This window comes from Lichenostomus cassidix, chromosome 3, assembly GCF_008360975.1.
Source record: "Lichenostomus cassidix isolate B80296 chromosome 3, HeHo_3.0, whole genome shotgun sequence".
Classification (NCBI taxonomy): Eukaryota; Metazoa; Chordata; class Aves; order Passeriformes; family Meliphagidae; genus Lichenostomus; species Lichenostomus cassidix.
This window is the reverse complement of record NC_139483.1, coordinates 48,624,585-48,648,857: the sequence shown is the minus strand read 5'-3', so window position 1 is coordinate 48,648,857 and position 24,273 is coordinate 48,624,585. Positions and strand designations below refer to the sequence as shown.

The 24,273-nt window shown below is 41.0% G+C and overlaps 2 protein-coding genes across 4 annotated transcripts in view; one reads left to right on the top strand and one right to left on the bottom strand.

The window, feature by feature from the left end:
- Positions 1-16,265, bottom strand: part of PEX7 (peroxisomal biogenesis factor 7) — a 41,450-nt gene extending 25,185 nt beyond the window's left edge. Inside the window, exons 1-5 of one of the 2 annotated variants that reach the window (XM_085055659.1) lie at positions 16,063-16,265; positions 14,705-14,762; positions 13,060-13,210; positions 8,534-8,611; positions 8,123-8,231 (exon numbers count right to left, since the gene is read on the bottom strand). In XM_085055659.1, coding sequence (XP_084911785.1) covers positions 8,123-8,231; positions 8,534-8,611; positions 13,060-13,210; positions 14,705-14,762; positions 16,063-16,186 — 520 coding nt within the window. In that variant the 5' untranslated portion in view covers positions 16,187-16,265. The remainder of the gene's footprint in view (positions 1-8,122; positions 8,232-8,533; positions 8,612-13,059; positions 13,211-14,704; positions 14,763-16,062) is intronic. The other variant, XM_085055658.1, reaches the window with a different exon arrangement.
- Positions 16,266-22,947: 6,682 nt separating this feature from the next.
- Positions 22,948-24,273, top strand: part of MAP3K5 (mitogen-activated protein kinase kinase kinase 5) — a 98,420-nt gene continuing 97,094 nt past the window's right edge. Inside the window, exon 1 of one of the 2 annotated variants that reach the window (XM_085055638.1) lies at positions 22,948-23,817. In XM_085055638.1, coding sequence (XP_084911764.1) covers positions 23,412-23,817 — 406 coding nt within the window. In that variant the 5' untranslated portion in view covers positions 22,948-23,411. The remainder of the gene's footprint in view (positions 23,818-24,273) is intronic. The other variant, XM_085055639.1, reaches the window with a different exon arrangement.

Genomic DNA, 24,273 nt, shown 5'->3' with positions numbered 1-24,273 from the left:
ATAAAAAAAACTAAGGCAGAGAGAGGTTGGTTCATTACACGTCGCGAGTCCAGTCATCTGACTGTGGAGTTGCACAGACCATGGGCAGCTTTGCTCTGGTGTTGGCTGGCTTGTCCTCAGCCCACACGACTGTGAGAGATGCTGTACTCTTGGTGCATAAATTCCTTGTCTGTAAGGTGGGAACAACACACAATTCTCACTGTTTTCCCTCCCCTCTCCTAGTGTCAAGAGGAGTGCTGCTCAGTACATGGATAGCACTCCTGACGACAGCACCCTGCAGTCAGCTGTAGCCTCAAACATCACTACAGTGCTTATAAAAACAGGGCGACATATGGAGAGGAAGAAACACAAACAGCAGGGTTTTGGCAAAAAAAAAAAAAAAAAAAAAAAAAGTAGTACACCCATCCACTCTCCATTAGTCTTGTTAATCTGCTTGCCTGCAGAGGACAGTTTAGTTTGAGTCTTAGGTCTTTCTGTGATATTATAATGGACTTCTTAAAAAGCTTTTATTTTAATTTTATTAGATACCATAGATTCGAAGGGGAAACACATATTTCACTACAGACAGGATCATTCTCTCCAAGCAAATAAATATATAAAGCCAGGTGAACTAGAATGAACTCCTACAGAGATGCTACTGTAGCATTATGAGGGCCAAGAACACTTGGAAAAATAAGTTACTCAGCCAATATAAATTCTGACACTTAGTATACAATTGCCCCAATTATTTCTTTTTTAATAGAAAACGCTGATGCATGAGAAAAGGAAAAAAAAAAAAAAAAGGGTTGTTTTCCTTCTTTTTTTTAACTTCTTTGAAAATGCTAGACTTAGCAGTTATTAATACTGGCTGGCACTACCGGTAAAATGTTTTTAACGGAGTAACACAACATGCAAGTGAACCTTTCTGTGAATAGAAAAGACTCATTTAAAGCCAAAGGCTTTAAATCCAGTTTTTCCATTTAAGTGGAAAAATCAGATAATTTTTAAAAAACCATGATAAACAGTGCAATCCTGACACAGTGCACATTTTAACAAACTTTTTTTAACCTCAAATTTATTTTTATTAAATATATACATTTACATTTAATTTCAACAAAAGCTGCAGTTAAAAATTTTGCAATCTCCACATTTCCATGACTACTACAAATACTAAGGATGCACTTCTTCCACATAATTAGGAAAAGTAGGATAATAATAAAACCAAGTACAAGGAAAGCACACCTGCTACAATCATAGTCATTAACAGACACTTCCAGTTGACATCCCAAAGCAAGCAACCACAAAAGTAGCCAACATTTCCCCCATAAAATATTTCTATTTTTGTAAAAAGCAATTTCTCATGGCAACAGATTTTTGCTGGTCCATTAGATAATTATTATTCCAGAATTGTTTATACATTGTACTTGCTTGCTTTCTTTCTAATGAATATTTGTGAAATCTTGGACGAATCAAAAAAACTACACAATATACACTCATCTATTCAAAATTTTTCAAAGAGATGCTAATCGACAAGTGCATCATCCTTATACACAGGATGAAGACTGCTAATGTGAATGACAATGTCTGATAGTGAAAAGATAAAGTTTATTTAAGATTTAAATTTCATGTAGGTTTTATACTACCTTTTTTTATTCACATATATATTTTACCCAAATCCATAAATCATCATCTCCGAAGTCCTGTGAGAACAACCAGTTAAGCAGTCATTGCCAAGCAGGGCAGAGGTATAACAGTTACCATATAAAATAGCTAGGTATGTGGGAGGTTAATAAAACTGCATTAAACCTTAAACATTATCTGAAGGGGAAACGGATTCTGACTACGACAGGTACGATGTTTTTTAGGAATCAACTTCCACTAGACCAGGTTGCTCAGAGCCCCATCCAACCTGCCCTTGAACACTTCCATGGATAGGGCATCCACAGCTTCTCTGGGCAACCTGTTCTGATGCCTCATCACCCTCACAGTGTAGAATTTCTTCATAGTATCTAATCTAAATTTACCCTCTTTCAGTTTAATGCATTACCCCTTGTTCTATCACTACGTGCACTTGTAAAAAGCCAAACTCATCTCAATTAAAGAACTTCTGCAATGCCATTGAATGATCCAAGTTAACATTACTTACTTACTTGTATATATTTTTAAATACTAAACCAGGTTATTTAGCACAAGTCAAACAGAAAATCAGTGGGAGAATTAAAAGCAGAACCCAGATCTTGTGACTCTCAAAACCAGTATTAAGCATGTTAAAATGATTGTGCTGATTGTTTCTATCATAGATAATTGTTCTGATTTTGGCTGAAATAGAGATATTTTTCTTCTGAGTAGCTGGTATAGTGCTGTGCTTTGGATTTAAAATGAGAATAACACTGACAACACACTGATGTTTTAGTTGTTGCTCAGCAGTGCTTACACTAGGTCAAGGACTTTTCAGCTCCTCATGGTGCCCTGCCAGTGAAGAGGCTGGGGGTGCACAAGAGGTTGGAAGGGGTCACAGCCAGAACAGCTGACCACAGCTGACCAAAGGGATACACCATAACAAGTGTCATGCTTAACATACAAAGTTGGGGGAGGAAGAAGGAAGAAAGAGATGTTTGGAATATTGGCATTTGTCTTCCCAAGTAACTATAATGCATGATGGAACTGTGCTTTCCAAGAAATGCCTGACCACCTGCCTGCCCATGGAAAGTGGTGAATGAATTCCTTGTTTTGCTGTTGCATTCAAAGCTTTTGCTTTACCTGTTAAACTGTCTTTATCACAACCCATGAGTTTTCCAGCTTTGACCCTTCCGATTCTCTCATCCATCCCACCGTGGGGGAGCAACTGAGCAGCTGTGTGGAGGCAAGCTGTCAGCTGGGCTTAAACCAATAAAACAGTACAAGAAAACCCAGAGCAGGACTAATAAAGCTCAAGGGATTCCACACAAAAACACAGAAACAGAGCAGCTTTATTTAAATCATCCAAGAGAACTACCGAATGCACAAAATCTATCTCTGTGTAGCACAACTTACATAGCAAACATAATTCCCAGTGGAAACATATTTTCCAACTGGTCAATTTTAGTCTGATACAAAATGTTGTCAAGCTAAAAATTAAAATAGTTTGAAGCTATTTTAGAGAAGAGCCCAATAATAACCAGAAGCCAGTAAGAAACAAAAAGTGGACCCACACCATGCACAAATTAATGGAATATAAACCTCTAGCAAAAAGTGCTTTGGAATTCATGAGAAACCGCTGTCATAGCCAAACAGCTCATTATTTCTTCCATTTTTTAGGAACCTGAACAAACATAAACACCTTTGGAATTACTTATCTGCAAGTCCTACTCTCCAAAAGTTTCTTCTTTTGCTCTGTGCTACTTCTGAAGCAGGAATGGGAGCTGACAACCCCAAACTTTGGTCCAAAAATATGAAAAACACCTCTGCTGAGAAGCTGCACTCAAAGGCTATTCTTTCTTTTTCAAAATTTGAATACCAAACACAGAAAGGCGTGCCAAGACTACATGCCAGCCTGATTTATGAAACTACAGCTTGACAATCCCTTAACTACACACATTTATCAGCAAGAGACCAGCGAGCAAGAAGAGAGTTTTTAAAAGGCAACTCACTAAATTGAGTTGCGCTGGCAATAAAACAGAATATGAGATAAACAATGTTTTTTAGTTTTAACGCTGAAGTCCAGCATTCAGTGCAAGGGCTTACAACAGTGGGACATAGATTTATGAGTTCATTTGTAAAGCAGCAAAGCTACAGTCATCCAACACTTTTGTCAACACAAAAAAATTTATCAGAAATCATCACACCTTGTTGTGGTACAAGAAAATTTTTTGCCGTGGGCTTTCAGTCTGAAAAATAAGTCTGAGCAAAGAATACAATTAACAGATCTAAATACTGATAAATACTGACATTGTCAGGCATATTTTTAAAAAATTTCTTTCCCTTATTTATGAGTTAAGATGTTATTAAAATTATGTACTTGCCCTGATCAGTAAACTTAGGGACTGATTTAAAAAGGAATGCAGCATTACAACTGAGGCCCCAGTATTCAAGAAAACAGCTCTTAGTCATTGTAAACCTGGGCTTTGTCAAATCCAAACCATTCATATTTTCATTCGTCAGTGCTGTATTTGTATCAAAGAAAACTACTGTTATGCAGACTAAGGTAAAATGTACTCATTAAGTACTTTCTACTGTTAAAGGACAACAAACCCAGCTGATACTAAAAAGTATGGGTTTTTTATAAACCACTGGACTGAGTAGGGCCTATTGCTCTTCAGTCATGGAGATTCATTTAGTAAAAGTGATTTACATTTGACTAAATATTACTGTTGCATGCATTTCAAACATTCTTTATGTGCTTCTCACCAATTTGCTCTCTGGGTTAAAAAAATTAAAAATCTGCTAGGCAAATGACATAATGACTCATTAAACCCCTTTAGGCATGGAGATGCTGTTAAACATTCATGTCACTTCTTTAATGACATTTTCCACATCAATGTGTTTCCAGCATAAGGCAGACATTTACCAGGGCTCTGGTTTGGTGCTGCATGTACACCTGAACATCTTGCTTATCTTATCTGCTCAAAATTGTTACTGACATCAGAACAGCACTTATTTACATATACAGAATTAACAGTTTGCTCTGTTACTATTAATTCCCAATTTAAAAAAAAAAAAAAGGATAGGCCATTTACTTTCTTTTTGAGAGTACCAAATGATTGCACATGAAGATAACAGCATTGTAAAGTACCTCACACATCCCTGTAAATGTTAAATGGAAGTTTATTAGATGCTGAATAAAACCTAATTTAACTGAAGCATCAGACACATATATCTTTTGCAATTCAATTGCATTTTATTGTCCACTGCAGACAAGCTCAGTTTTCTTGTATGTATTCAGAATGGAGACTCAATGAAGCAAAAAAGCTATACCTAATATCAAATTCTTTTTCAATTGCTTTATATTGTTCTCTTAGGTTTCTCATTTTTTCACTTGTGTTCTTCTTCTAGTCTCACAGTAGCTTGAGAAAAAGCCATATATCAAAATCAAATATTAGCTTCAGGCATAAGTTGATTCTTTTGAGCAGCTATTTTACTGTGTCTTGCGATTCTGTTTGGTTTTCTGTTTTCAGTGTTCATAAACTAGTTAGTTACATGGAAATTAAACTTATGCTGGATTCTATGGGGATTCAAATAAAGGCAGAAAAATGGCAGGCGTGGGGCATGCAAAATGTTTTTAAACCTCCTTTCCCCTTGCTTACTTCTGTTAAAAGAAAAAAAAAAAGGGAAAAAAAAAAGAGTGCATTGCTTTACTTACATTTAGATTAATTGGAATTATTTAAAGACCAACATTTTTTCCAATCTGTGGTTTACAACATACCCAGCTTAGTATGTCCAAAATTGAAGATGCTGCAGCATGCAACTGTTCCTTTCTCAAGCATTATGACTTTATACTATTAAGATATCAGTAAGTACATGGTTGTGAGTAGGTATGTGTGAGGTGGGATGAGAGAAGGGGGACAGGAGCAAAAGAGAGAAAGAAAAGACACATACACACACAGACACCCTACAATCCCAAAGTAGTACAGACTCCTTCAACAAGAGAACGTTTCAATAACCTTCAACAACAACATCCAAAAAGCTATTGTTTTAAGTTTAGAAAAACAAGGGAGATGAAAGAAAGTACAAAAAGTTTCCCTCCAGACACATTTTCAGTTACTGATTTTCAAGACAACAAGAAGTTGCAAAATAAGAGACCACAAAACTGCAGCTCAACCTTTCCAGCAAGTGCATCCCAAAGAAGGGAACAGCTCTAAATTTGACACAGTTCTACCACATTGAGATTCAAGTTTCTCTCCAGCTCCAGCTTTAGCTCAATAGAAGATGAATCATCAGTGAAATTTAGCCTTCTGTCCCATGATTTTCTGTCATCCTTACAGAGTATGCAGATCAGAGCAAGTTTTAGACAAGGACAACCAGCCTCCTTGAACAGTTCCACTTTACTTTCATCAAATACCTTGACTGACAGAGTAGAATGTCATTGAGCACTAAACAATAAACTCTCCAAACATCAACTGTGTGATATACCTTTTTTACAATAAGGAAATGGCATTTACAGACAGAGCTAGAGGATCATGAGTCCTTCTACGCTCCACAGTCCTGCTGACCAAAGACATGACTCCCAATAAGTGAAGTAATCCAGTCCAACCACAAGAAAATTTCAATGTAAACAATACAAACACAGAAACTTTTCCACATCAGCATGTCATGATTTCTATGTTATTTCATCTAGAAGCACACTAGATGTTTTATTCTGGGAACAGTAAGAAAGCTCACTTCTTTTTCTCTTACCTAATGATTTTATACCCACCATTACACTATCAGTGTACTGACAGAAGATTTTTATTTCACACCTGAGTAGTACTTAGAGAAGAAAAATAGTGTCTTTTGTGCATGTTGGTTTTCCTTCAATCAATGAAAACTGACTGCAATTAGCTTTAGACTCCAATAGCTTACTAGTTCCTTTCAAGAATCAAAGTAAAAATTCACAAAAGAATAGGAAGTCTGTAGTGTTTTAGACAAAACTTCCAACAGCTGCACCCACTGAGTCACTCAAAGAACAGATCAACTGCTGCACCCAATTTACGTACCACGACATACAGCATCTAACAATCAGTGTTTCTCAAAATTGTTCAAGTAGCAATGTATCAGAAGAGAGTTTGGCTTCATATCCTAGAGGTTCAAATTTGAAATAATTAGCTTTATCAGCAAAGCCCTTTTGTTCATCTAGAATTCCAGAAATTTTGTAGGAGTAAGACAACCATGGACAGCAAGGTTCCAAGCAGGACTTCAGAACATTCTTTAGAACTTGCAAAAACACTAAGCACTTAACCTTGACCAAGTGTTACTAACCTAGTATTTCGTAGTATATAGATAACTGCATTTCAGTAGAACCGTTTATACAGTGTACAGGGCTCAATCCTGTAGGTTTCTGCACATCCTCTTAGACAGGTATCCACCACATAAGGTGGAAAAATCTGTGCTCCAACATTTGGCTTTCAAGCACTACTATGTTAGAAGAAATAAATGTTACTTGTTCACCATTCTAGCTAAACTCTGAAGGCAGAATCAGATGGAAATAACCAAACTGAAATTTTTTGAAATAGCCAGACTGAAATTTTATCAAAGCCACATGTTCTTCTTCATCTGACTTCCCACAGAATAGGGAAGACCAGTATCTGTGTGCACATGCTGTCTCTCTAAATTCAGTAACAGGAAAACATAGTTATGCCCACTTACCCTCTTGATATAAAAGCCAAACAATTTCTATTTAAATCAGTACAGAAGTACAACAGATTTAAAATTAGAGAAATTTAGGCCACCAGAGTTAATCTATCAATATCTGTATTAAGACAGTGCCTTCCAGCCCCTTTATTTCCCAGGCAAACTCTGTGGCTCACAGCACCCCTCACCCAGTTAGTCATCAGCTGGGTTCCAGGTATCACTCCAGAGCTCTCCTTGTGCCTCTGAAGCAGAGGCAGTGTTTGGAAAACACTGCCACCTCACCTCTCTTTGCCTCTGGGTACACCCAACTCAATTACGATTCTATTAACCAGCAAGATTCACAGCACTGGCCAAAGCAGAAAAGTAAAATTGATTATTACCTTTCTCAGAGAACAAGGCACAGAGATCTACAGAAGTACTTAAAAAAGCTCAGTGAGAACTGACTACATTTCTCACAGTCTTAATAGTCTACTGACACTTGAGATAATTTGAAAAAGAAACATAGGCCAAACCACAAAATAAAGCATCTAACATGATTTAGTAGTTAATAATAAGAGTGAAATGAGAAGGAGAGAGCTATATAAAATAACAGAAAAAATTGCCACAAGGTCACTGCTAGAAAACTGCTGATCCTTGTTTAAACGGCCAAGGGGATGATCTACTGATTGTAACAGAACCTAAAAATCCAGCTGCAGCAATACTCTCTCCTTGTTTCACTTTTATGAAACAAGTGTGTATGACACACACTACCATCTGCTGGACAAAGTGCAGAACTAATCCAGTAACACAGAAGGTGGTTTGGGGTTTGTTGCGAGAACCTCTTTACCATCCCACTCACCTGAGGCAGATGCAAAACAACCTGGGATGTGTGGAGACCATATAGTGCTGTAAATGACCCCTTCATGGCCTTTAAAAGTGCATAATGACTTCCCCACAGCTGGATCCCACTGAATAAAGGAAAAAAGAAAACTGTTGAGATACACATTCAGTAAGAATGGAAAGGGTTTCATACATTGAAAAAAAAAGCTTTATACACACAGAAAGGACAAAAGGAACTTCTTTAAAAAAAGAATTTGTATTCTTAAACTGGTATAAACTGAGGGTTTAAGTAACATCTCAGTTAAAGTAGAATTTCAGCCTCAGGGTAAAAATACAGAGGAAAAGTGAATCAATATTGCACCTCTAACACAAAGAACTATCATATCCAAAAGAAATCACACTTTTCACCTTCAGCAGAAAACCAACATACCAGCTTGGCTGTTTGATCCCATGAACCAGACACCACTAGCTGCTCTCCTCTAGTTTGGCTCCAGTCAACACTATATGCCTAAAAATGACATAAGAGCATAGTTTAGAAGGAGCATTAGAATACAAGTTGAGACTGTAGGTTGCCAGAGTTTCACAAAATAGACTTGGATTTGCAGACTGTATCTTAGTCAGCTAAAAAACCATCGCAGTCAACCACAACAAAACTGCCAACAATGCCATTTACCTGAATAAAAATTAAATTTAGTATCTCAGACATTAAAGGTACATACAGGCTAAGAAAAGTATCCATAAAAGCAAGGATGGGCCAAAATGGAGAGAAAAGATGTAACAAATCCACATCCATTCACCATCACTGGAAGTCTACCACTTTAAAGGCCATAATTAAGATGTGAATTCTTATCCAATTTTTTTCAAAGATCTGAAGTTTCCAACTGCTAGCCATCTCTTATTGTAAATGCCATCTCTCTTCAGAGCTGACTTTGAAGTTGTAGCTGACTAACAATGAATGCTTCTTTATAATTCTATATTAGTAGAATAATATTCTATATTATTAATAATATTAATACTTTATATTAATTCTCCTAAGAAATATATGTCCTAAAATACTTCTGGATTTCATCTGTTTCAGATTCTATGGCATTCTTTTTCTACCATCCAAATCCTCAAACCAGTAAAATAAAATAAATAAAAAACTCAACTTCCCTCATAACTACTCATTTCAGCTATTAGCAAATTACTTTTCACTGCGTAGTTGCAATAAGCTCCCTCTTCCCTGACAGCATATTCTAATGCTGATCCGCACTTTGACAGTGGATACCTTAACTTCATCCTTCACTGCTGATTTTTCAGCTCTGCTGCCTCACAAAAACAAATGAGGGTAGTTCTTTAAATTGTTTCAAATCCTCAAGTCTTGAGAACATGCACAACTTCCATCTGCAAACACCCTTCTTTAGCTACTTGATGGAAGGTGCATTTTATTTTGTCTGGTTTTACCTTGCCCCAAAGAGATTCAATAAGCTGCAGCTGGACATGAATCATTTCAGTGTAAGGTGGATAATTATTAGATAAAACATCCACTTCACCTCCTGACCTGGTCAGAGCTCCCAGGACACTTCTCAGAAATGTGGTCACTACCTATGAGTAGCAGGTGGCACTCCTCCCAACAGCTGGGCTACTAACCACCCAGGATTTGTACTCCACCTGGGACAGTCTAAGTTCTAGCGCAGTAATGGATATGGTCTGCAAGTCAACATACTAGATGTGTTTGTCTTGGATAGATGCAATTGTACATCAAATAACAGCAACCCTGTTTTGAAGGTGGAAATGCTTGGGCCTGTGTCACCAGACTAAAAAAAGCAGAAAAGCTGAAAGGGAAACAAATCCAGCAAATCCCAAAGTCTTCTATGAAAGTGTCCTGTGTGAGAAAGAAAATTGAGGTAATATTTAGCTACTTCTGGGCATTTTCCCTCCTGAGAAATATTTCAGTCTATGCTAGATCCAGCTTAAATGAACTGTTTCTCATCTATTTTCCATAAGTGGAAGGCAACCACTGCCCAGAGAAAAACAAGGCGCTTTATCTGCAACTCTGCTTTTTTATTTCACAAAGTCCTGCTTCCCATATACTGAAAGCCATATTGCTCTAGCACCATTCTGTACTAACTTCCTTCTTTGAGGAGATTATAGTCCAAATGTCAAAGACACGGGGACAATACTTGACAAAAGCCATATAACTGAGAGGTAATTCTTCTGGGATTTTTGCCAAACCATATCTTTACCTCTTGACTTTTCTACTTTTGTTACATACTGTAATAAATAATAATGCTAACAAATAAACATAATGTACTACAGCTCATTAAAATACACTCCCTTCCAACCCAACTCCCTCTACTGAAATAATAACAAAGCAGACACATGAGTACCTCTCCATATATTCAGAGAATATAAGACATGACAGTTCTTCAAAGTGACTCCCAAGCTCCTCACAAACATTAGCTTCTCTCTTGACCCCCGAATCTGTGTGTTGGCCTCCGTTCAACTCCTAAGCTGCTGCTGTTTGGAAATGCCCCTAATTGTATCACTACGCAATATGCCTCTTTCACACAACAGTTCAGTGAGTGTTTGGCTCTCATATTCATATTCAAGGTTTTCCAGAGAGAAACAGATCTTTGGGAAACATGCACCCGTGTCACACAATTCACGTAGCCCATATTCAATACATCGTACTTGGGATATATCAGATCTACTGCAAAGCACACACAGGGCTCCCAGCTCAGTGCCAAGCTATCAGCACATAGATCTGCTGAGCACGGGCTGTGACACAAACCTGGGCACATATGGCACACAGGGCTGGGACTGCTCAGCGCTCTGCAGCTGCAGCAGAGGCAATGGGAGCTGGGCAAATTCTCCTTCAGGCAAGAATTACAAACAGAGCAGACAACAGTCTCAGGAAAAACAAGACATACTGTCCATGTGGCATGTGACAGGTCTAGGTAATAGGAAGAGGATGTAAAGAAGACAGTGTGAAGAACCAAGTAAGGTTCAAATTCATTCTTCTTTCCTTTTCATGCTATCCTCCAACATAAATTTACAGATGCTTCAATGGAAGCTGTGTTGAGCAACTGGAAAAGACTAATAACACAGCATAAACCTTAGCTGTTAATCTTTTAGTGCTTTATCTTCAATCATAAAATAAATGAACCCTAGCTTATGCCTGAATAGCAGCAAGAAATGCCTCAGGCAAGATGAAAAGATGGGGGGAAAAAAGATGTAAAAACATAAAAAATAGATTAAAATAGATGTTCAGGCTCACTTTACAAGACAAATTTAATTCAAGCATTCTATTATCTAACAATCCAGTGAGATTTTGTCAAAACCAAAGTAAATTAGTCTAATTTATTCATGAGATTCAGCAGTTGGTTAGTGCTGGAATAAAACTCATTGTCCTTTGATAATACAAATGCACTTTTAAACTGAAAATGCATGTTCTTTCTGAGGAGGGACAATGATCTCATTTAGAAAAAAAAGATAAAGATTCCTGTCAATCTTGCATTAGAAATAAGATAAAATGCAGCGACAAAATTGTCATTAAAAATGCCAGACAAGGATTAAGGATTAGGAAGGTAGCGAGAGCACTGTCTGCCAGTGTTTATCACAAACTACTAGGTAAATTCCTTCTGAGATCTACCCTCTTATTACAAGTTTATAAAGAATCAATACAAACCATTCATATCTCATGATAAACACTCAGCCCATGTTTCCTTTAATGTCTTTCTAAGCATGGTTGACTATGTCCACCTCCCCATGCTACCTGCTCAACTAAAACATGGACATAGAAATGTTTATTTCACAAACAACAGATGGTGTAGCGGAATCAAAATAAACTCACTGACAGAATTTCAATGAGAAAATTATAGAAACAAACAAAAAAATTGGTACTATGCTTCACTTACGTCTTTCTGTCACTATTACCAGCCTTTAAACACTATCATAAAATCCTTATCACAACTACAAATTCCTCTCTCAAAAGTCTCAGTTACACAGTATATGTATTAAACCAAAGTAGAAAATCTACAAAGAAATAAGGTACCAAAGATGGACTCTAGTGTAACTGCAGTCACTCAGCTTTTAGCTTTGTGCTTCATATCTGAAAAAACCTTGAGGTTTTTGGGAACAAAATTGAATTTCCTCCATCAGTTTTTTGACTACATACCTACTAGATTATTTGAAGTTGATGTCATTTAGATAAAGCATCAGTAATCCAGGCTAAAACTGTTTGCTCTAAAGTTCAAAGACTTGACAGAAGTCACTGGAGGGTTAGAAGGAAAGCTTTAAAATGGGAAGAAAAATCACTTAAGGGAAGATATATGTACTACAGTATAAATAGCCTTAAAACTATGCAAATATATTTATAAACCTGAATATAGCATTATTCTCCACCCATACAGCACTGCATAAAGACACTGAGGTTTTAAGAAAATCAAATGTAACAGTATCAAAACAAGGCTAAAAATCATACACACTCTCCCAACATTTGACTTACTGTTAATTGAGTAGGATCTCACAGATGCTAGGAGGGAAAAGGATAAGCAAATCTGAGGGCAACCCAAGTGCTAAGGATCTGCATAATGTGCATCACTCTATAACCTCACGAATAAGACCAATACATCAACTGTCTGATTTAGACCTATCTAATAACACTCTCTAAAAATCACAGCATGACTGCAGTAATTTCATACATTACAATGATTACTTGGACCATAAGGAGCCACAAATGCTATTTCTGAATATATTAGATTTGCGTAATTACGCAATACCTACCAGTGTATGAACATGCATAAGAATATGTACATTCACTTCATATTCAAATTATTAATTCAAACCACAGTAGTAAAAAAATTAAAAAAACAGAAAGCAAAAGGCTGCTTTTGATTATAAGACTATCAATAAATCTTTTAATTATTCAAACATAAGATCAACCATTAAATTTTTTAAGTTTGCCTGATTTACCTCCAGAGTGTGCTCTTTATAAACTTGCAGTGGACCTTTGGTTTTAGCCATATCCCAGATTTGCAGAGATCCATCTCCACTACAAGTGATCAACACGTTTTCGTTATTCTCACTCCAGGTCACATCAAACAGGCCATCATTCCAGTCAAAACTAAATGGGAAAAACAAAGGTATTTGTCTGTGAGTTTGGACTAGTTACATGCAAAGAAAGTATTTCTTCAAATCGTCCTTTTTACCATTCTAAACAGCATTTTTATATATTTGAGTTTCAAGTGAATCTCCTTGCAATTAACTTACTAGTTATAATGTTAATTTCTACAACTGTATGTCACAATGTATTAAGTTAAAGCATAAATGAGCCAAGGACCTCCCACACATAGAGAATGAACTCTGTTTCCAGTCTTAAACTTGCCACACAAACAAAGACAGAGGTACAACACACCTCAGTCTGATCTGTGGTTTCTGCAGGGTATAAGAGCATTTTGTCTCTAACAACTGTGGTAAAGAAAGAAATAAAACTGTGTCAGGAGAGCCCTATCCAATTCACAACACCATTACAAACCTGAGTCACAACGAAAACCCAACAGAAATATAGTCATGAATTTACTGGAGATCTCTACACTCCCTTGACAGTGCTTTCAACACCCCGACGATTCATTATATGGGATCTGATGCTACATATTAGATACTCTGCAACAACTATTAATGACTGCAGTATTATCTAATGGCAAATAAGAATTTATTTACCTCCTTTTCCCTGAAGGTTCAGCTAAGCTTAAGTCAAATGTCATGGAACTCTACTGTAATGATAAGGGAAAGGCATGCACACAGAACACTTTGATAGAGAAAACAACACAGTCTGTGGGTCAGGAACTTAAGAGCACTTTCTACTACAAAATAAGTGCAGTCCCTGGAAACATAAATGAACAGTACCAAACCAGAGCACTCAGCAGAAGTAACAGAGTATTGAACATCTTCAAAGAGTCTCATTTTATAATTATGAATGAAAAACAGTTTCTCTGAATATGATTACCTATTTTTAAGCATTTCTATGTCAGCCCTCTTAATCTAAACAATTGCTGTTTCAAGACCTTCCTTAAAATATTTTAAGTTAATAATGGTCAAGTATTAAATCCCCTCCTTTCTAACCTTTCTCCTCCTTCCATCTGCAACAAAATCAAGCTCCTCTCAAACCCTTAGAAAATTGTATCTCCTAGGAAGGACCTCCATGACTTGATGTAGCTTCTTGTTCTATTTTCAGTATAAGTCAATCATAAGGGCACAAATCTAGGTGTCAAGGCACTGTTCCAAAAAAGCTAGAACTTGAAATTTTAAGCTGGGGCAGTGAAGCTGCTCTTAATTTACATTGCCACTTTTCTATAAAATGGTTTACACTGTGGAAATGGTGCAAGCCAGATGACTTCCCATAACAAAACCAATGCAACATAAACATATCTTTTGTATTGTATGTAAATAATACATACAAATACATTAATTTCTATGTAAATACAAAAACCTGTATTCGGTAGATACTTTGGCATAGATAAAATACTCAGTATCACTAACAATAACCTAAAATATTTCAGTTGTGTCTCGTACACAGTTAAGTTTTTGCTTGCAAAAATAAAAGATAAACCTGTATTACCTCCTGAGCAGAACAATCCCAGCTTCGTTCTGTTCCAGCACCGCCAGAGTTCCACAACCTAAACCAGCAATAAAAAATACAACATCACAACTAGTTCCCCGATGCCAAAGGAAACTGGGGTGGTTCTGAGGTAGTACCAGTGTGCAGACACAAATAGCACCTGAACTTTAAGAGGCCAAACAATTACTAGCATAATTAAACATCTTGTGGTCTCATGTTCTCTAAAAGAGCAATTCATTTACATCAGATTGTTCTGGTTTGATTTTGGTGGTTTTTGTTTTTTTTTAATTACTCTGCTCTATCTGTAAGTGAGGTTGAAAAAGACTTGCTTATAAAGCATAAAAGTTCATTTTCCCCGTGGACCTCACATGACAGACATAGCATCACGGGGTTCCCTTCTGTCTCTTTGATGACACAGCAGACAGAACACTTATTCCCCATTTCTGAATATAGTAATACAAACACAGCTCACCAGAAATTAAACAAATAATTCCATTCTGACAAAACACACATGGGTTCTGCTTTCTCATCTGACTGAGACATTGTCAAATTAATTCTACCTTCTTTTTTTTTTTAGTTAATGTTTTGGGGAGCAACAATCCCACTGGAAAAGAACAAGGTGCCAGTATTGAGGAACGCTCAGCTTGGCTCTTCCAAGGGAATGCAGGGTCACCAGGGCCTGCCTGGACACTCAGGGACTGAGACAAGAACAGCTGAAGCCACAGAATCACAGAATAAGCTGAGCTGGAGGGACCCATCAGGATCGAGTCCAACTCCCGGCCCTGCACAGCACCATTCCCAGGAGTCGCACCCTGTGCTCAAGAGCGTCGTCCAAGCACTTCTTAAGCTCTGTCAGGCTGGTGCTGCGAGCACTTCCCTGGGGAGCTGTTCCAGTGCCCAGCCACCCTCTGGGTGAAGAAGCGTTTCCTAATATCCAACCCAAACCTTCCCTGACACAACTTCAGGCCATTCCCTCGGGTCCTGTCAGCGGAGAAAGTTTCTTTCAGACATGTTATTCACGGTGTGTATGTCTTTACTACCACATTCATTCTCGACCCGCTCAAGGGAGCGCTGCTCGGCGAGGGCGCAGTGAGAAGCGCAGGGCAGCAGCGGGCTGGAGCTCGGGAGCGGCAGATCCCGGCGGGCTGGGGGCGGCAGGGCAGCTCCCGCTCCACCCCCGGCCCGCCCGCGGGGCACAGCCGCTGTCCCACAGCAGAACAAACGCAGCGCAAAGGGAAGTCGTCCCTAAGCGCTTTGGCAGACACCGTCTGTCCTTCCGCACACCCACGTTTCCAGCCTCCTCCTCCTCCCATGAGGAGGCACGCTCCCGGTCGCCCCCGCCGCGCCGCCCCCCGCACCTGCCATGCCGTAGTACTGCGCGGCGGCGCACGCCACGCGCCCCGGGCAGTATGGCGAGAACTCCACCGCGTACCCGTGCAGCCCGGGCAGCCGCAGGGCGCCCGCGCCCGCCGTCGTGCCCATGGCCCCCGCCCGGGCCTCCGCCGAGCCGCGGAGAAGCCGCGGAGGTGCCGCCGCGCCCCCGGCCCCGGCGGAAGCGCCCGCCCGCCGGGCGGTGCCGGAGCCGCGCCGCCGCCATCTTTGGCGCTGGCAGGGGCGGCCCTGGGCCCTGCCGGTGCCCGGGCCCGGTACGCGAGTCCTGGGAATCAGCTCCCCAGCGCAAGGAATCGCTTCCAAATCTCAGCTGCAATCCGCTCGGTTACACGCCGCGTAGGACATTGATCAGCTCGGTGTGTGTGCAGCAGCTCGAGTACATGAGATATTTCAGTCATGAGTATGTTCGTTAGCTTTCATTTTTCCCTTTAAAAGGACCTTCTGAGCTTTTCGTTGTCCTAATTTCTTGAATAGATCTGCGTATTTTATAATTCTTCTCATTATGCAGTTGTGCTTTATCGAGGTTCCTTTATGAATAAACTCCTTACACCGGTGACCACTTATGTTTAAATCAGTGGGAATTTTGCTTTTGAAAGAAAGATGAGGGGAGGGGGTGTTCAGGCTTAGAAAATTACTATTTCAGTAGACCAGCACTGCAGCTTTTGCCATAATACATCCAATATAGATCTGTATCAATGTCCCTTAAAATACAGACACAGAGGTTATTCCATTTGGACACAGACTACCCTAATTAGTCACAATGACCCATCTACGTGTTTAAAGATAAAAATGCAAAACTATCATTTCACGCTTTTGAAAGTTACAGCAAAAGCAAATTAGATTATTTAATCATGGTTACCTCATGGAAGTTGGACCATAGTTATGTACTCCTGCTACCTGGTCTCATATTTAAAACTAAACCTTGACTAAAAATCTATTGTAAAGCCACAAAAATGTCTAATTCCTTATACTGGCGCACAGATGCAGAATTAGGCAGTTCTACTCATTCTTCAATCTCATAAAAATGAAAACAAATGTGTTTATCAAATAGCCTCCGGGATTTTAAAATAAAACCAGCTCAAATTTAGTGCAAGTGAAGCTCAATTTAATGTATCCTTTGAATTATCACAGCAGCTCCCAAAGCCTCATAACTGACAATTTATAGGCTTCATTTATTCACATCATATGAGATCAGATTTTTTACTGGGGCAAAGGAATACCTTACAGAATTGGCTGCTCCAGGCCAAATTCAACCAATTTTAGCTTCTGTGGAATATTTTTACATCAACTTATTTTTTCAAAATGCAAGTTACAAGACAGTTTTCTGAGCAAGTGTTTTTCAAATAATTGCCCGTTGTGACTGGGATGTCAATTACGATGCTTGAAAAGACACAAGGCCACCACAGTGGTACAGTAAGTAAATTTTGACACTGCCATATGCGAGCTGTTTGGGAGTCAGGTGCTTGATGGTATAAAGTCCAGTTACTGTATGGAGAATTTATCACTGAATTGGAAAGGTTTCATCAAGTGCATTTTTTCAAAGCTGGTTGATCTTTCGTAATGAGTGAAATTCCGCATAGAGGTTATGCAAACAGGAACCAATGCTTATCAGTGGCCCAGCTTTGTTTTCAAGACACGATTAAGAGAATTTTGCAGACATAAAGATCAAGAAGTGGATAAAAGGTTACAAGGAAGTCCTGAGAGAAGGACTAGTTCCCAAACGTTTTTTTCACAGAAAAACTTGTGAATTCAGTTTTTGAAGACTCTTAAGAGTAGAAAGCAAAATAATACAGACGGTGGAAGTATTTGAATATGGATGGTTTTAAGGTAGAGAGAATAACAACTAAAAGAACAAAAGCTATTTTACAGGCAAAGAGAGAAGGGCCAAAACCCAAAGTTCCTAAACATGACCACTTCCTCCTCAGCCTCCGGGCAGCTGAGTAAATTCGAGAAACATGAAGGACCACCAAGCATAGTAGTGTTTTATATGCAGCTATTGAAACAAAATGGTATACCAGCCAGCTCCTTCCAACAAACACCAAATCACAGAATTAATTAAATTGGAAAAGGCCTCTGAGATCATCGAGTCCAACCTATGACTGAACACCACCATGTCAACTAGACCATGGCACTCAGTGCTACATCCAGTCTTTTCCTTACACATCTCCAGGGACAGTGATACCACCTTCTCCCCAGGCAGCCTATTCCCCAGTCACCGTTTCTGTGAAGAAATTCCTCCTAATGTCCAACCTAAACCTCCCCTGGCTCAGCTTGAGGCCATTCCCTCTTATCCTGTCACTGGGAGAAGAGGCCAACCCCCACCTGGTACACCCTAGTTTTGGGGAGTTTTAGAGATTGACAAGGTCACTGCTGAGCCTCCTCATCTCCAGGCTGAACACACGGGTTCCTTCAGCCACTCCTCATCAGACTTGTGTTTCAGAGCCTTCAGCGCCTTTATTGACCTTCTCTGGACTTGCTCCAGCACCTCAATGTCCTTCCTGAATTGAAGGGCCTAAAACTGGACACAGGACTCGAGGTATATGGCCTCACCAGTTCAGAGTTCAGGGGAAGAATACAGAGGGATTCTTCCAAACAGGCGGATCCTGCGTGCAACAGTAGATGGCAGACATGTTCCACGCAAATAACAAGAGCCCTCAATTGAAGGGAAAAAATCCCAAACGACACTGAAATTGCTGTTTTCCTAATACAATTTCAATTAAAAAAGGAAAGTTGCTTGGTATGTAGGTTTTAGGCTATCTTTATGCAGCTGTCGTTTCTCTGCACTCAGCTCGCACCCATACCCCTCATTAGCATTAGAATGGGTGGTTGAGATGCTTAGAGCAGCATTTCCACCCGTTTGGTCCCACGAGCTCTGCTATTACAAATACATGTTCCTCATTTCCTCAGCTTGCTAGCTGACAGCTAGCTTAGGTGTGAGTTGGGCTGGTAACCATCACTGCTGCATGCACAAATTCTTCAAAACCCTTGCTGGTCAGCAGAAACAGTAATCAGAAAGACTCGAGTCCAAGGGTTTGAACAAGTTATAAAAAGAGCTTTTCCACCAGAAAAAGTAGAATGTGAGCTATTTCCTCATGTTCAAGGGCGGGTAGCTTAAAACACTGAAAATATTCAAGGACTGCAGCTAATTTTTCTCTGTCTTTTAACTATCAAACCATTCACTAGGCTCTATGCCATCAAGATTTTCTTCTACATGGGAATGCTTATTGACTAGTAGAAACATAGACACGTTTCCAGCTGAAATCCCCATGTCATAAACCTGAATTTGTTGCAGCTTTAAACAAATAAAAGTAACCAAGGGGGTTGCAGGAATGAATGCAAAGGAAAAAGGCTCCCCTCATATGGCAAGACTGAGGATTATGGCATTTGGAAGGAAGAGGCAGTTACCATGGAGGCCTTTCTGGAAGTTTTAAAGAATAAAAGAAGAAAGAGGAGGGAAAGAGAAAGACACTTGAGCAAAGGAAGATTTAGACATGGAGATTTAGAAAGAAATGTGAGAATTGTGGGGGGAAGAGAGTATGAAGCAAGAACAACACACAATCTTCACCATGCTCACAGGAAAAGGGCTACAAGGATGGTCTTGACTGGTGAAATATTGATCCCTGATGATGCATCCATATTGTTCAGTCAGGTTTTGCTGGCTGCCACCCCTGTGCACCATGCTGTAATTTGGTGAGCAGATTCCCCATGTTATTACTGTTTCATGATCAGCTGGATCCCTAAACAATGGCCACCAGTCTCTATTTACCTGCCCATTTCTACTTAAATATTGTTTTAAATGTTCAGTGTGATCATAAGTGTATCTTTTCTTAAAGACTGGCAGCTGGCCGCCTCAAAATACTGCCTTCTCCCTATTGAACTTAAAACCTTCTGCTCATTGTCTACAGTGATAAACTTAGTCTAACTCTTTAGGACAGCTTTTAGAAACAAGGTATTTTTATTTCAGTTTAACTGTTTCTACTGCTTGTGAGAGTTCTGGCCTAAGGCTTAAAAAAAAAATCACATTAACTTACCTACTTTTAATATCTCATTCAAATTTTTCTATCTGCAAGTTCTTTTAAATTCTTTCGGGTTTTTTTAACACTCATAATTGAAGCATGCTGGTCTCCTGAAAACTTCTTTTTCCTGTTTATCATTGAAGAATTTACACTGAATCTCTCATTCCTATATATTATCCTGTAGTTAAATAAGAGCACCTTAAATGATGAATGAAATTTAACATCCATTTTAAACCCAATATTTGTGGAGACAGATTTCCATTTATTCTGTTAATTCCATCCACATTACCACAAACAAAATTCAAAATGCAGGTTAGTCTAAAATCATATTTTCCCCCTACTGGACACTGACAGCCACAATACATAAAAAATATAGTTTGGATAGTTGTGTTTTAAATTAATCTCTATAAATCACGATACACTGGAATTGTCTTTTGTGGTCTTGGATCTTGTTTGCACTACTTGTATCAGCTAAATCAAGCCTATGGCATTTGTCATGTGCTGTTTGTAACTCATCAAAAATTTCATTTTTATGTGCAACTAATAAAGTTGGCAAAGTCTTGGATGTTAAAATTATAATTATGGTTTAAACCAGAGGCAAATTATTTATAGCTGAGAAATATATAATAAAGAGAGGGTCATTATTTCAACAAGTCTACAGCCAATTGCTTGTTACATGTTTTTGTCTGTTTTGTCTCTGAAAAAAACAGAGCTGGAGCAGAATGGTACTGAATCGTGATTATATACAAACCATCTGGTGTTAAAGATGTTAATTTCACAACCCTTGAGAAACAAGTGAATAAGGTAAGAGTACTTCTGATATCAAATGGGCTATTTCATTTTTTTTTAAAATCCTTGGAATTATCTCCTAATCAAACATGAAAACACAAGAGTTCCTAAATGCCTGATTGCTTGCTTCAGAGAGCTAACACATTAAAAGATATGTTTTCACTTTATAAAATCATCAGCAATTTGTGTTTGTAATTCAACAGCATTTTGATTTTTTTCCCAGTTTAGTGCCCAACCTCACAGCCAAATCAGTAGAACTAACTTATATTTGGAATAGACATGGTGCTAATAACGAAGTAAGCCTCACAAGTCAGTAATGCTAAGTGGAATAGCATGCTTCTTCCGTCTCCTTTCAGTCCATGACTTCCTTCTGCACTTGACAAACACGGGCTGTTCTCGAGAACAACAGAGACATATTGTTCTTGCTTCCTGTAAGGTGATGTAACTGCAATGCTGAATGGATTAACACCAATTCTGCATTTTGTGGAAAACACCATAATTTAGAAAAACACTGTTTGCTATTCAGACTGTAGCAAGAAACAATAACCTACTGTATCTGGCAGATGAGCAAATATTAACTTTTCCCTTTAAATTAGTCTTTAGTTTGCTTGTCATCTTCCCACCCCATTTACCCATTTCTTATCAGCAGAAGCAAATGCCAGGCATATCTTGTTGGAAAAGGAGACTACTCAACGCAAAAGCAAACAGAGCTACTGAAGCTACTGCAGTGACTAATTTTTCTAATTATTCCAGAATTGATCCTCTGTCTACAGAAGTAATGGAAAACAATGATACAGGAGGAGGCTTTGTGCCAACAAGTGGATTAGTCTTAACGTCAGTTTTAACAGGATGAGACCTATTGATATGTAACATATAAACATAACTAATAAGTGCTATTTTTCCTTCTCTCTTGTGCCTGTTTAATAGAAGCCCCTAAGAAAAAAAACAAGACATTTGATAAATCACCCAATTACACGGTATTTATATTCAAAAACAGACAGAAGTGTCAATATAATTTCCTTTTCCAGTCCATTTTGAATTCCCCAGAGATTTACTCTTGGGCTGCAAATAATCTGAAATTTTGGAGCATCTTTTCTTCATACAATGTATTATTTCAAATGCTAAAGGGTTTTTTCCTCTACTGGGTGCTATACCATACAAAGTTAGCACAGCTTTTGGCTATATGCTAGTTATTCCTACTACTTTTCTTCTCTGTAAAGTAATATTTTTGGTAATTATCAAGCTTTCAAGTATTCTTGACAAGTAAATTGCAGGTAAATGCAAGAAACAGACACATTTAATCAACATACAGGGGTAGTTTTCCAATTTCCATGTGAAGCACTTGCAAAGCATGAGGCTGATCCTTCTCAAAGCAGCCATAAACCCTTCAGTGAACTTGAAGCCGTTCGGGAACACAGAGCGAGGCAGGTTTAAGTGGCGGATAATAGTAGAAGGCAAAGGCTAATGATTGCTCAATCCTGACGCTGCTCCAAACTTCACTGCAAACACTTAAAGTATTTACTCCTGACAAGGTAGTTAAAATATGCGTGCCATTAAAAACAAACAAGAAAAGCCATACATGATAAAAATCCCTTTAGCAGCAGCAGGTTCAGCGCCGAGCTGCGCACAGAACCTGGCTTCTTGCAAACACAGGCTCCTTCAGGTGAACCCCAAGCACCTCGGAAGGCTCCGGGGTCAGGGCCCCTGTCGTTTCAGCGGCGGGAAGGCTGAGCCTGACCCCACAGATTTAAAGCGCGACCGTGAGCTCGTGTTAAGGGGGAGGATATTACAAAATAAATCCCCGCAGGAAACGGCAAGGAAGGGCTGCCCTGGGCCCTCTCCAGCAGCCCGTACCGCCGTGCCCTCCCGGGGCGCCCCGGGCAGCGGGGGTGGCCGGGCCGGGACTTCCCGAGGGGAGCGGCGCCCTTTCAGACTGACAAGCCCGTGAGGACACGACGTGACTTCTCTTCCTCGAGAGCTCCCACTCGGGACGCGGCCGGAACGCTGAGCAGGGGGGCGGAAAAGGTTATTTCTGCCCGGAGGCGGAGCAGGAGGAGGCGCCCGGCGCTAGGGCCTCCCCAGCCCGCGCTGCCAGTGGCTCCGCAGCTGTCGCTCGGCTAGAGCCGGGGCGCCGGAGAGCGATCCCACAAGTGGTTCGTCCCCGCGGCCGAGGAATTTCGCCCGAGGAGCGGAGCGGCCGGAGGAAGAGCGGGGTGTCGGGGGTGGCAGGAGAAGGAGGCCGGGCTGCCGGGGGTCGGCGTGCCGGGTAGTCCCTGCAGGTGCGGGGGAGAAGGGAGCGGCGCGTCATGGTGCCGGCGGCAGGAACGGAGAGAGGCTGTGCTCGTCTCCCCGTCTCCGTCAGCCTTCGCTAGCGCCCGAGTGGGAGTCTCTCGCTTCAGCCCGGCTACCTCTCCCCTCTAGCAGCTCGGCGGGACCGCTCCTGGGCGGTATGGCATCCGCCTAACTCCGGCCAGCGCAACAGAGCCCGGGGCCGCTCCTCCGCCGCCGGGATGAGCGACAGCAGCGAGGGGATCGTCAGCCTGCCGGTGCCCGGCCCGTCCGGCGGCGGGACCCCCTGCGAGGAGGCGCTCGGCAGGCGAGCGCCCGGGGCCGACGCCGGCGCCCGCAGCCTCCCGCCCGACTTGGCCGCGCCGCCGCCCGCCGCTCTCTGGGCTGAGGACGCCGCCGCCGCCGCCTGCCCGAGCACCGCGCCGCGGGCCAAGGGTGGCGGCCGGCGGACCGCGGTCACCTACGTGATCAACGAGGCGAGCCAAGGGCCGCTGCTGGCGGCGGAGAGCGGCGCCCTGCAGAGCCTGCGGGAGGCGTGCGAGGCGGTGGGGGCCGCGCTGGAGACCCTGCACTTCGGCAAGCTGGACTTCGGCGAGACGGCGGTGCTGGACCGCTTCTACAACGCAGGTGAGAGCGACCGCCCGGCCGGGGCTGAGCGCTCCCTCCGCCGGACCGCCCCGGCCGGGGCTCGCCATCACCGGCCCGGGTTCACCGCGGGGCGGCGGGAGCAGCTCCGGCCGCCGAACCCACAGGGCTGAGCCCCAGGTGCCCCCGGTGCCCCCGGCTGCACTGACACCCCTCGGGCGGTCACGGAGGGTACGTGGGGAGGCAAAAGTCTGCCAGAGCCCGCTTTAGTCCCCCACGCTAAATGTGTACCGGAGAAGAAACTCGTGTGTCAGCAAGCGTGCTGAGAATGGGCGCTTGTGACTGCAACCAGCAGGTTAAACGTGTCCTGGCTGTTTTCTCTCGGTCTCCGAACAGAATGCAGGGAAGTAAATTTGTACCGATACAGTGTGTGCGGGCTGAAACAGGCAGGAGCGGCGAGGCCATGGGAGCTTTGAAAAGCAGGTTTGACACCAGACG